The sequence below is a fragment of the Gobio gobio genome, assembly GCF_949357685.1.
Source record: "Gobio gobio genome assembly, chromosome: 5".
NCBI lineage: Eukaryota > Metazoa > Chordata > Actinopteri > Cypriniformes > Gobionidae > Gobio > Gobio gobio.
Window position 1 is genome coordinate 24,168,866 of NC_137101.1, and position 15,964 is coordinate 24,184,829.

The 15,964-nt window shown below is 36.4% G+C and overlaps 1 protein-coding gene across 1 annotated transcript in view; it reads left to right on the forward strand.

Moving 5' to 3' along the window:
• Nucleotides 1–15,964, forward strand: part of LOC307127208 (thyrotropin-releasing hormone-degrading ectoenzyme-like) — a 167,864-nt gene that overhangs the window by 132,874 nt on the left and 19,026 nt on the right. The window contains exons 13-16 of the mRNA XM_079818320.1: nt 7,861–8,008; nt 10,030–10,127; nt 10,353–10,460; nt 15,239–15,406. Coding sequence (XP_079674446.1) covers nt 7,861–8,008; nt 10,030–10,127; nt 10,353–10,460; nt 15,239–15,406 — 522 coding nt within the window. The remainder of the gene's footprint in view (nt 1–7,860; nt 8,009–10,029; nt 10,128–10,352; nt 10,461–15,238; nt 15,407–15,964) is intronic.

Consider the following 15,964-nt stretch of genomic DNA (forward strand, 5'->3'; position numbering starts at 1 on the left):
ACATTCTCCAAGCTGAGACATATAAGACTCACATTTTACATGATCAAATCTTGTGATATTCACCAGCTGTAGAAATTAATCTCTATATGATATTCATCTTTAGGGCATGCATTACATTTTGCATAATCGTACCAGCAATATGAAATGATTCCCATTATTGTGAAAAGCTCTTTCAGGGTAATTGATGTTCTGAAAATATTTATTCATCCACTTGCTGTCATTCAAAAATGAAACATATTATTAATACAATTATTATTAAATATGACACTTGCAAAGACTTTAGCACCAAACCTACATTTCAAAATTAACACCCATTTTCTTCTGGTCAGTCTGAAAAGATCTGGATAAAGCTGTCCATCACAATAGAAAGAACATTCGGATCCAATCAACTAAGATGGACCTTCATTACTGACAGATACAGCTCTTGTTCTGCCTTGTACTCTTGATCCTCTTTTCTCTAAAAAGACTTTAGCTCATCAAGATGAGACCTGCGGTGAGACTACTGAGCCGTTACTGCCAGAGTGGATAATAAGAAAGCGAGGGAAAACCTCTGTTTCCCCGCCTTTCCACTGCTGTCTCATTGTGTAGATCCTTTAGAGCTTCATCATTAGCTGGAAACTCACATACATGTCCATTCATTTGAGAGGAGGAAAGACAGAATGGGAAAGGTAGACAGAAAGAACAGAGATTACAATGCCCTAGGCTGCCAAGCCGCCATTAGTCCCTTCAGCAACGACTGCTCTCCCTAAGATCCTCTCTATTTGATACAAAGACTCACTCATTCTGCTTAGGAATGAAGGGAATATTCAGTCACTGGCAGCTACTCTAGATGCTACAAAACAACTGATTCATTTCTCAAGCCAAATCAGTGTTCGAATATCACTGGTGGACTGTCTTAGACAAAAATTTAGGTGCTGCTTTGTACAGATTGTGAAATCCATTTGCTTTGGACAGTCATTTTTATTCTTCCCCCAAACTAAATGAGGAAGCTGTCAGATGCTCTGCTAGCATTAGCACCGCTGTTCATCATATTGAAACGACAGACTCATCTGCCGGTGCTGTGCGGCTCATGTTGAGCTAGATGGGGCTTTAACAGGCATGTGGAGAATTGTGATTTTGACCACAGATGTTTCCTAACCATGGCGATTCAGTCAACTGACAATAAACCCGGAGGGAAACTTGTGTTTATTGCCGCACATTGAGCCGAGAAAGGAAACCTGTTCCTCCTGCGTTGTAGTACGTCATGTTCATTTAGCCGGTTTATTCAGCTCGGCCTTGTTTACCAAAGAGCTATATTGAAACTTAACAGGACTGAAGGCAAATTCTTTTGTTCTTGATTTCAGTCTGGGTTGTATATATTGTTTGTCTCAGCTTTTATTTACAGCTACTCTTAATAAAAACGAGCGGATGTTAACAGGATGTCTTATTCAACCTCAGGGCTCAGATCTGTGGAGGTGGTTATTGGCTCTTACGTTCTCAAGAAGCGAAAATGCCAACCTGAATATTAAAAGCAGCATCATTGTTAATCACAATGTGTAAAATGTCTCATTTCTCTGTAAATTACTGGGATGATAAAGAGCATTCATATTCAGGAAACTGAATGGGCGCCGCTGCCTCGAGAGATGTTACCTAATTAAAAGCCCCTGGTGCTCATGGGAGTCACTCACACAGATCAATACTCCCTCACAAAGCCAATGAATTACTGGATCAATTGAGAAGAAAGCTGGTGTTACTGAAGACAAGTTGGAGACATATCAACACATCATATTTAATGTGCATTAAAAAATATTTAGGTCATATTTCAGCCATGTCAGTCATGTTCAAAATAAAATAAATTAAGCATATAGTATAATAAATATAATATAATATAATATAATTAGTGCTGGGAATCGATTAAAACAAATGAACGAATTAATCAAATTTTTTCTGTAATTAATCGCGATTAATCGCAAGTTTTTAATATTTTAATATTTTAATATTTTGATATTGTAATAATTTCAGTTACTCTCCAAATTAATGTAGAAACAATTTAAAGACAGTATATTTTAAATATGTGTTGTAATGGGATCTTTTTATGAATGAAGGCCAGTATCACTGATACTAATGTCTGTGTGAAACATTAATGATGTTATATTACAGTATAACTGAAAGCTCCCAATTTCAACATTTATTAGGCTTTAAAAAAACAACTTTTAATTTAAGTGAACTTAAAACAATCTTTCCATAAACTCATTATAATAAATGTTATTTTTACCTGTGCCTTCCCTGTTAGACATATACAGAAATGTAATAGTTATCAAACACCTTTCTTAACTGCATAAATAATAAATGAAATATAGATTAATCATCATTAAAGCTACAATTTTCTCTGTTCCCGTTGTTCTTTGATGAACAATAATGACAGGCATCATCAGTGCTCCTGTCACTTTAAGAACGGCCGCTGACGAACATGACGCGGATCTGACGTGCTGTCCCGCGCATCTCATTTCCTCACAACTCTTTAAGTTCCTTTAAGACGTTATTTAAACTAATTTAAGACTCCTAATATGAGAATACTCAAAATTCTCTGTGTTGTTGTCATTGTTTGTTCAAGAGCAAAAGAAAACTGGATGTGAGCAGGAGACTGACTCGAGTCTGTCTGTGCGTCGAGTGTGTGTGTGTCAGAGTGTCCCTCGCTGACATGAGACGCAGCCACACAGACAGGACATTGACATACAGCACGTTCTCTTGTGTCTTGTCGTGCTTGGAAGCATTTACATGAATAGGAGCGTGATCATATAACGCTAAAAAAAAAAAGGGGAAAAGGGGATATAAAAACGGACGCTGCATTATTTGCATTAAATATTTTTACTGCGTTAAGCTGAAAAAATGAATCGCCCGCGTTAACGCGTTAATTTGCCCAGCCCAATTTGCCCATTATAATATAATTAATATAATATAATATAATATAATATAATATAATATAATATAATATAATATAATATAATATAATATAATATAATATAATATAATATAATATAATATAATATAATATAATATAATATAATATAATATAATATAATATAATATAATATAATATAATATAATATAATATTAACTGTGCTTAAGAAACATGAAAATAGTGTTGGAATGCAAAAATAGGGTTTTCTTATGAAGCCTATTTTTATTGTTTTTTATTTTATTTCGGTGTTAAATATACCGATATATAAAAAAATATATAAAATATATATATATATATATAAATATATATATATATATATATAAAATATATAAAAAATATATATAATATATATATAAAATATATATAATATATAAAATATATATATTATATATAAAAAAATATATAAAAAAATATATAAAAAATATAAAAAAATATATAAAATATATATACCGATATACCGATATATAAAAAAATATATATATATATACCGATATATAAAATATATATATATATATATATATATATATATATATATATATATATATATATATATATAATATATATAAATATATATATATATATATACCGATATATAAAAAAATATATTATTTGTTTGTTTATTTATTTATTGCAACACGTGTTAAAACAACAGTTTATGATGAGTATTTGCCTCTAACTAGATATTTTCAAGCAATTAACAGTTTCTGTTAACAGTCATTACTGTGATTACCAGCTTTTTATCTTGACACACACTGTTTTGAACTTTCATAAAAACGCTGATCTGTTCCTAACTCGACATACGCATCATCAGCTGGTTGTTAAAGACAGAAGGTTGTTTTGTTCATGGCGCTCGTGAAACTTCACAACACCTGTCGACAATTCTGTCAACACATCTCACACAACTGCGAGAAGGAACTGAAGAACAGTGCCAGGAGACTATTTTGGTGTACTTTTCCTTTGACACAATAGTTTTTGTGCACAGAGTGAGCTTTCATTTGACTCAGTGTCTCAGTGATGGAGCTTCTTAATAGGCCTGCTTGAAATGCTCTGCTCAAGCTTTGTCTAAATGAGCTACAATTACAGGCCAATTTAAGAGTCAATGATTTATTTAAGAGACGGCTATGTTACTCTTTATATACACATTGATTAAAAACCTGTTTGAATTTTAGAGTTTCTTTCAATTCTCCAATGGTAGCTGCATTTTAAAGAGCCACACACTCTTATTTTCACCTTGCTGTTCTTCTGGGGTGATGTTATCAATGATAAATGGCCTTCATGCAATGTAACACATTTCTCTGAGGTTGTGTGTGTGTGTGTGTATTGGCACATTCGTGAAGAGTGAGCGTGATCAGCTCGTTCATTACTGCTCACTAACAGCAGCGGAACTTCAATGCCTTACGACACTTTTATGGTAATGTTGCGTTCATATTTAATGAACATTTTCCCTCCGACCTTCGATCAGAAAGCTGAATAATTCAAAAATACAAGGAAGAAAGGAAAGTTTAATGAAATGGAGAAATGGCCTCCAGCCGCTGCTGTTTTGCATGTGGTAATAGTGGAAGTGTCTCTAAATATAAATGATAGCCATTATAAAACATTTTGAAATTCCTTATTTTTCCTTTAAAGAAGGACCAAGAATAAAAAATATATATCATGAAACATTTAACATTAATAGTCTAACTATTTTGAATGAACATTAAATATAAAAATATTACATACAAACTCATAGATATGTATTTACAATGAGCAACTATTACGTACTGTATATGTTAATTTAGTAATTACAGGTGTTTAACTCTCACTCATTTTCTAGAGGTCGATGTGACCAAATGAGATATGATTTGTGTCATCATTCACTTCACCTTTAATGTGACGTGACAGTTGAACTCATTGTCCTAATTTACAGTGTCTCTAAGCGGATAAGCTTAATGAGAAACACAACATAATTAATGCACATGTGATGTGATTAAGCTCTTGACTGCATCCTTCATGTCTTGTGTGCTCATCATTCCTGAGAATATACATTGAATATTTCCATGTACTCATTGTGAAAGAATGACAGCCGATGAGGGTTTCAAGTGCCTTGGCATCATTATAGACTGATTAATCATTTATTTTAATACAATTATTGCTCATTAGACCATAGTTTAATGCTTTTTTCGGTTTGACATAATGGTTTTGATTCATTTTCTATGACTGCACAGCTATGAAATAGTCCCAGGTCTGATGCGCTGGTTTCTAAACAAGATACATAATCGATGGTGTATGGAAGTCATTTATTCATGCTGTAGACACAGCATTTTGAAAAAAATTTAAGATAAAGAGCATTATTGACTCCAGACGGTTGAATTAATGAAAATTAATACATGCCTGAGGTGTAAAAGACATTGAGCCAGTTAAGGTTTGCATTAACTTTAAACTCCAATAAATCTGTAAGACTGACATAAATGTTAGTCAGTCAAATAGAGCTCTAATCTTTGTAATATTTTAGCTTCAATACTTTTCCATTACCACGTATAACATGAACGTTTGACTTCAAGTGGGACCATTAATCACTGAACTTCAAAATATTAAAAGCAGTTAAAAACTCTCCATCCATCTTTAATATATTAACAGGTTGTTCAAAAGAATAAAAAACATAGTTCCTGATCCTAGACACAAATACATTTCCCTTTGCTTGATACTATAAACACATTTACTGCTTATTTGCATGGATATGTTGAAATAGTTTCTAATTTTTCACATCCTCAATTGTCTCCTGCTAATGTTATTGCAAATCAGTTTGTCTTGAAATGTTAAAAACCTCATTGGGTAACAGTGGGTGTCTGTGAGCAACTGTGATTAATGTCCCAATTAAATGCGTGTTGGGTGAATCTGTCCTCTGGAATTTAATGAGTCCGTTTTCCAAGTCTGATCACTTCCTTTTTCGCCTGACCTCCTATACGGAGCGCTTATGTGCCCTGCATGAAATTGAAAAACTGAAAAAGACAACCCAGGCTCATTAGGAAAAGGTGATTCTACCTTATTTGACATATTTTTGTTTAGTTTTGACATATTTGACTTCAAAATAGTACCTATACATATAACTAACTGTAGTTTCCAGATTTAATGAAGGCTAGTGGCAGTAAAATACAAAAACAAAACAAAAATGTATTCCATTAGTTTTCACACAAATTACAGGTTATCGATTAATAAAGACTTATTTTTGTGACTTATTTCTAACAATGCTGTGTTATGGCTTCAAAATGTTTTTACCATGGAGCATGATTTGTAAACTAATACATTTTGATATCTACATTATATAATCTGCTCCATATGTATGGATTTTTTTCTGACATAGTAAACTTGCTCAGTATCTCACCTGGTACAGAACTCTGGCATGGTTGCTTCAGCATATCTCGTGTTTGCTTTTATTAAGACTATGTCTACATTAATCCGGATACATTTTAAAATGGTGTTTTCATTTAAAAAAAATCTCATCCACACTGAAATGTCCATAAACACTAAATTCACCTTACTGGGCATGCATTAAACCTTATAAAAGCTCACTGAGATGATACAGATGGAACAGACATCATAAAGTTATCACGCTACTCTTCTGGCAGGATCATTTTATTTAGCAAAATATCTCACCATTCACTCATGCGTCCAGGTCACGCTCAATCACCATTATATGTTTGGTGTAAAAGGTGCAGATTACATTTTCTGTCATCTTTGCAGGACTGTGATATGAATAGTGTACAAAGTAACAAATCTTTAGCAACAGCACAATACCGGTTTAAACATAGATATCTATCTGTTCAATATGCGTCACATGACTAAACATGTGTCATCGTGTTCAAATACCTCCGTTTTCACAGTCCACACTACAACGCTGGACAAAAACACAGTCTCAGTGTGGATAGAAATCCAAAACGAAGCGAAAAAGATGCGTTTGTAGATAAGGCCTAACACTGTCTGTTAGATTCAATTTTGGGTTTAGGAGGTACGTTGGTTACAAACACAAAAGGGCAATAAACTTTTAAGCACCACTCACTGGACATTTCATTTTCAAACAGCCGTAATAAAATGCTGTCAGATTCACTTGCATTGCCACTCGCTGTGCATTTCACTTTGAAAGTGTCGTGAAATGTGCAAGAAGCAATGCAAAGTAATTTTGCACAGGCACGTTTTTTTCCCAACGACCCTGGGTTGGAAATAGTCTCTCATACACAACTGATTTCGAATGCACTTTTCATGTGGCATGCAAATTAACAATACTCATGTGAAGTGCACTCAGTCACGATTGACAATTGATTCCAATTGAGTTTGGCATTAACTGTTTTGCTGTTGCTAAGCAAACAGCAAAAAACTCTAATAAACATAAAACTACAAAGCACGCACAAATTATGCATTATGAACCTGAAAAAGATGCTAGCAACTGCCTGTTACAAAACATTGTTATGTGGCAGTTTGGGTGTTCTAGATGGTAACTTAATGTACTAGTGTAACTATGCTTGCTAGCAAACGTTCTTTAGATTCAAAGACTCGTGGGAAGTCTTTCTTGTGTTTTTGGTGTAAGGATATTGGCCACCTCTCTGTTTTTCCGCTCTCATGGGAGTGTAGGGCTCTAATGTAGGCGTTTCTAAAAAGACTGAAGGGAAAAAAGGAGACATTTGAAGCTTTTAGAAGAAATCTTATGTTTTATGGATTTATGCAAATTGAACACGAAGCCGTACAGGAGAAACTGTTTTTTTGTTTCTTACAGCACATTATGACTCCCCACGCAGAGCACAATGCCTGGCAGTTATTCTAAACGAATAATGATGAACAAAATGAACTGTTTGTAATCAAATGTTAACGATGTGTCTACCAAAGGGGAAATATGCTGAAAATGTGCTGCTAGTGTCTTATCCTCTTACTCTCTTTCTTCTCTCTAGAGCGGGGTATTTGCCCCAAAATGTCCCCCTGCAGATGATCTCATATTTGTCTCATGAGACTGAGTTTCTGCCTTGGCACGCTGCGAGTCGAGCTCTTTACCAGCTGGACAAACTCCTGGACCGCACTGAAGACCACAGCCTGTTCAGCGTGAGTTTGGTGTCTGTTGCGTTTTAACCTTGACTAGTGCAATAAGAAAGACACAGCTGATCTAGCAGCACGTCTCAGATGACTCGACAGATCGAACTGAAGACGACTTCTGATTTTCATCCAAAACAACAGTCCAGTCCTGTTTTAGAAACTCATACATATGAATAACAGAGTGAGATCTCCTCCATCGGTTCAGTTTTAATGACTGTTATACTCGTACTATTTCTGCAGTTGAAAGTATGCATGTTGTGAGTAGTATGCAAATTTTCTGCATGTGGGGAATTTCCAGATGAGCTACTGCAAGTATACAATGAGGGCACACTGTGTGAAATAATGTTTCCCACAATGCAGTGCACTTGACTAAATCTTCCATTTCAGGTGTGACGAATGAAACCTGCACTATATCAACTGTCATTTTTATCTGCTTCTTCCAGATATTATTTGATCAGACTGGGAAATATTAGTCATATTTACAGAATAAGAACTATAAAACCATTTTCTGTTTTCATAAATAGTATGCAGTGTATCCTGTTCAGTGTGCTAGTATTTCATTCTGTTCAGTATGAGACAGATGTCTATGTTTCTCCGGCTTCAGTCTTACCTGTCCACCTGCTTTCATATTCATTTATCACTTTGTTATTCAGAAAAGCACTCGCACGCCTACCCACAATCCCTCAGTGTGCATGAGTCATTTCTGCCCCTCCTCTGTAATGGACGACCCTTTAGTGTCAGCAGTGAGTGTGTGATGAATTTAATAGCATCTTCTCTCTGTAACTCTCATTTATTGTGTTTACTGTGAGACAGAGCAGATGTTTAGCATGTAATGCAAGACAGGAAACAGCTGGAGCAAATTAGTAAGGTGCCTTCAAATCATGTGACCAGGTGTCTCAACCATCAGTCCAAACCCCTGTGTGTGTGTGTGTGTGTGTGTGTGTGTGTGTGTGTGTGTGTGTGTGTGTGTGTGTGTGTGTGTGTGTGTGCGTGTGCGTGTGCGTGTGCGTGTGCGTGTGCGTGTGCGTGTGCGTGTGCGTGTGCGTGTGCGTGTGTGTGTGTGTAGTCAAACTGAGGTTACTCTGTTGGCAAAACAATAACACATCACTCAATTTTTGTATTAACAGCTTGATAAACACACCTTATCAGCTGTACAATCCACCACAATATGGAAAACAATGTCCTCTACCGCTGTATTGGTGTTTATGTGTTTTTATCCGTGTAAGTGTGTGTTAAGAATTGAATTGCGGCATAGCAGGGTCTAATTGTGATCATTCACTCGTCTCAGTAAGAGGGCATGAAGGAGAGCAGTCATGCTAAATTAGCCATGACATTACCTGCTGCGACACTTCCCTCAACCGTATGCCGAGTCAAAACGCAAACAGGCACGCACGCGCACACACACACACACGTTGTGTTTTTGTGTCTTATGGGGACTTTCCATATGCATAATGATTTTTATAATGTACAAACTGTATATTCTATCCACTAAACCTACCCATCACAGAAAACTTTTGGATTTTTACATTTTCAAAACACACACACACACACACACACACACACACACACACACACACACACACACACACACACACACACACACACACACACACACACACACACACACACACACACACACACACACACACACACACACACACACACAATATATACTACATTCTCTCTCATTCTCTTTTAACGAGGACTCAGCAGCTTCCCTTCAAATCTTGTATAATTATTTGGCCAGACAGTTAAATATGTAAATTTCCTACAATGTTTTAAAGCTAAAAGCTAGTTATAAAATCTTGAAAATTACCCATTTTTGCTGCTTAGTTTTCATAAATGCTGAGGATGTGGTCAAGAGTGAAAGTGTATGAATACAACACACTGTTTTTTAAGAGAATTGTAAATCCTGGTCTAAACTTGGTAACCAGACTCCGTCATTTTCTCCCTTTTTGGTTATGCTTTACTTGTGTTTTGTTGTATTTATTGTTTTGCTTTGCTTATTGTTGTTTTATTTTGTATATCAGGACTATGTTCTAAGACAGGCGGAACCGAAGTACCACAAGTTGGGCTGGCCAACCAGTTCCCCTGACGGTTCCTTCATGCAGGCGGCTTATCAGGCCGAGTAGGTTTGAATTTCATCTTTCTTGAATTATATATCACATTTATAAACATATATGTAGTCTAAGTAAGGACACCGGATTGCAAAGTGTAAGCCAGACATCTTCCACCTCAGAGATGGGAATGACCTCAGTAGACATGTATTTAATTTTTTATTTTCCCCTTCCTCCATCTTTAACTTTCTGCTGCTGTACTTCCCTGCTGGTATCCTTCCCTCTCTCCTCCTCAGAGAGTTGCAGAGAGAGGTGATCATGCTGGCCTGCAGTTTTGGAAGCAAACACTGTCACCGCCAAGCTGTGTCTCTCATTTCAGACTGGATTTCCAGCAACAAGAACAGGTGAGCAAATTTACAAACACATACAGTACCATAACAGCTTTTATTCAAGTCCAGTGTTTGTCTTGACATAAAACCTAAATCTTGGATTTAATGAGACAACTCAGATTCACTGAATCAGTTAAAATACTAACAGTTAACAACTTACTTGGTCCTTAACAACTCACTTAACTAAATCAGATTATAATGCTACAAACAGAACGTTTATATAGTGGTGTTAAAATTTCACAAATACAATTTTTATGTAAAAGACTTTCAAAAATGTGGTAACACTTTAACACACACCGATTGCCAACCAAACACAGACATTTGATGCAGTTTCACTCACCACCTGTGGTTTCGACTCATGACCGGGAACAAACAAACACACTTGCATAACTCCGTTGCTGCTCCAGGAAAACAAACTGAATCCACTGTTTCCTTAACGCTGGGTTATTTGGGAAGCTGAACAAGGTTAACTTTCCCTCACAACCAAAAACACACTTCTTTAGTGACATTGTTGATTTTGTGGTCTAAAAACAAAATTACAGCACTGTCGACGGTTTCTGTAACCTGAACAAAGCTTGTTGATGGACATGCTCTTGCTCTCGCGCTGGTTGATGTGCGCATGCACTCATCCGGGAGAAGTGCCCATTCAAGCAATTCCTCCCTTTATGAAGTCATACAGGGCCATACTCAAAAAAAAAAAACTTTCCGAAACTGTTTAGCATGAGAATCCTACTCTTTAACAGCGTAAATAAGAATGCATGAAACAGCATTTGACCCCCCCCCCCCCGCCCCCATTAATGTATAGTGCATTATAAAAGTATTTAAATGCATTGATTATGCCTTGTAATGCAACTTATAATTCATTGTATAATCTGAATAACTATAACCACAAATATAATACATTATAAAACACCTTTAGAAAGTATTACAACACCACAAACAACCAATTTGATATGTAACCTGTGTATTTCAGAAGGAATCTGTGAATATTATATTGCATTTTAACTCTGGTTGCATTATGAAAAGATGTAATGTATTATAACATACATTATGAATACTTTTATAATGCTTTATGCACTTTAGACTTAAAGTGAAGTGTTACGAAATGTTATGTGTTTTTTTAAGTGTTAAAAAATGGTATATTTAGGGCCAGATTTACTAACAGCTTGCGCCAGCGAAACCCTCTTTTGGCGTTAAAAATCTCAGGATTTACTAAAGATACACAGTGAAAAAATTGTGCTGAAAAGGCATGGACACAGTTATTTCAGGGGCTGACCTTATTGCATGTGCATTTGTAGGAGTTTGTCTTTCAGACGCAAATTTATGGGAGGAGAGTATTTAAATTAATCATTCATGGTGATACTACGGTCGCCAATTTACTGGTATTTGCACCATTATTTACAGCAAAAAAAAGCATGTCTTAAACCAGACGCTAATTTGCGCCTCTCTTGGTAGATTGCGTTGGTCATTATGGAAATGATCCGGCTGCGCCTGTGTTCTTTAATTTAGTAGTAATTTAGAACGTTCCACTCCTATTGGCGCTTTTATGGGATTGCACTCCCTCGCTAATTTGCACTGTTTAGTAAATCTGGCCTTTTTTTGTGATTCGGTGCCCTGCTGTAACACAGACCTGCAGGATACCTGGTGTGGCCTCAATTTAGCATTTGCTTTTCAACCTAAGAAAAATCTAAATGCATTCATCATTGAGAAACCATACTACAACAGTGACAGCCACAGTTGTCCTTTTCAAATTGGTCAAACACACATCACATTTCTACAATAATATCTAGGCATGGCACTGGATGGAGTGTGGCATGGTGTGTGTGTGTACACTTTGAGGACTGATCAATATGTCCTCAACCCTGCCAACATTCATACAGTAGGAGTAAGTGTCCATGGAAACACACATTCTAATTTGTTTTCCCTGCTTCCCACAGCAATGTTCACATGCATGTATGCAGTATCACACTGTCAAACACACCAAGCCTCCGGCAGGCACTAATGACCATAAAGGAGAGTAAACAAGATTGTGTTTGTGTGTCTGAAGAAATGGTCTTACCCTGCACAAGATATTGTGTTTGCCCAGTTGTTAGGGAAATATTTTTTGTCCTTGAGCCAAACAGTTGGCCGCATGCCTCAGACCACACACACAGTTCATCACACATTAGCAACCTCAAATACATTGGATATTTGCTTGCTGGCTTCAAAATTGTGCCCTAAAATTGACAGATAGACCTTAAATACACACACACAGATGCTTTATTACACGTACTATAATGTGTCACATATTGACCATGGCTTCACATAATGTGCTTTTAATGATTTAAGGTCTCTAACATGACATGAGCTTCTCTGATAGCAGCAAGTTGTTCTATTTAAAAACTTGTTTGCCTATAATCTTGCTTTCAACATGTGAAATGCATGCACAGTTGGATTCAGCCAGTGTTTGACCTGCTCAGTCAAAGATTTTCCACTCTTTTGCCCTGAAACGGCTCACTTGCTCTGGCAGTGGCTCTGTAACTGTTACCCCGTGGAGTCCAGTGTACTGAACACAATCCCTCCTGCTAGATGTTTCATCATGCTGTTTAATCTGCTGACAGACAGTCAAAGCTCATGAAAATGCACCTAAGATGGTTTAGTTTCTTGTGTATGACTGTCACAGTCAACAGATGGGATTTTTCTACTGAAATACATCTGCTAGAGTTGCTGCCTTTCTTCTCGACTGTTTTTGTGTTATTAGTTTTATCATCCTTTTGATACTTATTATTTGATGCTATTATACTTTTGACTACTTTTTGCATTTTATTGAACATGCCTTAACTCAATTTGAAACTTAATTGTCTTTCAAATCGTGCCATTTTCCTCTGACCTGACAGCAGACGTTTGGATCTGCCAGATGTGTCCTTCATTGTCCTTTCTTCAAAAATGACCTCTAGTCCTGCTGGGATAATAAAAAGAATCTGTTCAGTTTGATATTCAGGGATGAGCAGCACATAAAAGAGGAATGTGTTTGACCTTTTATGTTTTTTTATGGTTTAGGTGATGATAATGTCACAGGAATGACCCAGTGGTGTTTATGAGCTACAAAGAAAGGCTTCAGATCACTGTACAGCCAAAGACAAACACTGACAAAACCTCCTCATGTGCTTTATTGATTAAAAAACAAGATACCACAGACTGAAAAAAGGAAACACGGCTGCAGTTAAAGTCAGATATCTCTTTAGAGAGAAGCTAAATAGTTGTTGGTGCAGTTTTAGTCTTTGTTCGAAAGAATAAAGGCTCACAAATTGTACAATGTTTAAAAAAATGGTCCCAGGCATAGAATCTTCACAGAATATCATAACCGCCTTTTATTATAAATGTGTTACCTCCACACAGCCAAATATTAAAGCAAATCAAACCATTATATTCAGGTTATAATATCAGAAGTAAAAACTAGATGTATGGCTTGTGTTCTCTAGAATTTTCATTCTGAAAATACCTCATAAAAGTAATGAATTTCCAGCAGCTAACGGAACAGCACCAATATCATTCTTTAACTGTGTTTCTGAATATGCTTAGGCTTCCTGTCAGTGGCAGTCATAAACAAGACATCTCCTTCACAGGTGCAGAAATTTCAGTCTATACGCTCCAATTGGATGTGACATGATTTTATATCATTCTGGAAGTGCCGTTCACTGTATTGCTTCTTTGAAACTCCCAGAGGCTCCGACGGCTCTTCCAGTATCAGCAGGTCTTTATTGCGCTTTGTTTGAGCAAATCAAAAGTTCAGTCACTGTATCGCCACAGCTCCTCCAGAGGTTTAATGTTATTTCTTCTTCCTGTATTACATGCAGCGCCTCACAGCCTGTGATACTTTTCTCTCTGTGTTGCTCCACTGTAGACTGTTATTCTTTTCTTAGATTTATAATCAGATGATATCTTTGGTCCATTGAGGGCTCTTACTTATAACCTGTATATCGCTAGACTATATATATTGCACTGTGACTCACTTTGGGAGGCCTGCAGTGATGATTCGGGTCAAATTTCCCCACTTAAATTATGACCTTAGAAAATATCATCAAATAAGATCAGCTAGTCTTATGAACATGTCTTGGTGCAACAGAGTTAAAGTGATTCAACGTGATTGCAGACAGAAGAAGACCACTTAAGCCAAAGTGGTCCATTTTAAATCAAAAAGTGTCTTTTTATTTAAAATTATAGACAACAGATGTTTTGAGTGAAAAGAAAAGAAACCACAAAAGACAGCTCAAATTCTTACATAACCGTACAAAATAAAACATGCAAATACACTAACACTGTTTTTTTATTGATTCTTTTGGAGGTGAAACATTGATTTGTGACTTGTTATCTTTGAACAACCCTGAGGACTAAACTAATTTATGCTGTTAAAAAAATCTCTCTTCGGGAAATTTTTTTTCTCGGGAATTAAAACAAGAATAAGGTGTGAACACAATGTGTCTGAATCTAATGTTACCCTCAGTAAATTTTTAATGAACAAACTTGGTCAAAGTAAGGAATGCTAATCACCTGCAGCATTCAGTTTGCATATATTCTCAATGTATCGCCATTTTTCACAATTTTCCCTGGACTTTAAAAGTCAGTCTTTTTGTATGTATTTGAAATAAAACCGTAAATTAAAGGTTTTTGACTCCATCAATACAGTTGTAAATGTTAAATGCATGTAAATGCTAACAATATAATTTACTAGCTGTGAATGTTTACCTCAAAATATCCAATATGTGATTTCACCTCATTCACTCAAATGTTTTGTTCAATCTTCTGTCCAACAGGATTCCACCTAATGTGCGGGACATTGTGTACTGCACAGGTGTGTCTCTGATGGATGAGGACGTGTGGGAGTTTATCTGGATGAAGTTTCACTCATCTACAGCTATCTCTGAGAAGAAGGTTCTTCTGGAGGCCTTGACCTGTAGTGACAACATCTTCCTACTCAACAGGTCAATCAACACTCTTACCCCTCATTGACAGTGACATGATGAGAAATTCAAGTAGCAAGTTACTGTAGCATAACTGATCAATCAGTCTTAGCTGAAAGGTTTAAATCTAAAACAACTCTTCCAAATTGCCATTTTATTGAAAGCAAGAAGTATATGGAAGGATATCTCTGGAGGATGTATGGCACTCCTCTGACTATAACTCACTTGTTAGTTTGTAGTCTGCTGTACCTCATGAAGAAATCCGATTAAATCCCTTCCACCACATCATGTCGCTCATACCAGCAGAGCTGCACTCACTCTTCTGACAGGGCTGTAAAAACAATGGCTGCCGTAGGAGCTTTTTACACAAGTCTCCGTGGCGCCTTAAATTCTCTCCCAACTCAATCGCAGGATGAGGACGGTGACGGATTACACTCTGTCCAGGCCAGATGAAGATCTCATAACCCACACATATTTTGAAGCAGTTCTCTTAGGATTCACTGTGGATTTGACATCTCCATTTATTCAGGTGCATTTTGTCGTAATGTTTTAGATGCACTGAGAGAAATGAACATGGCC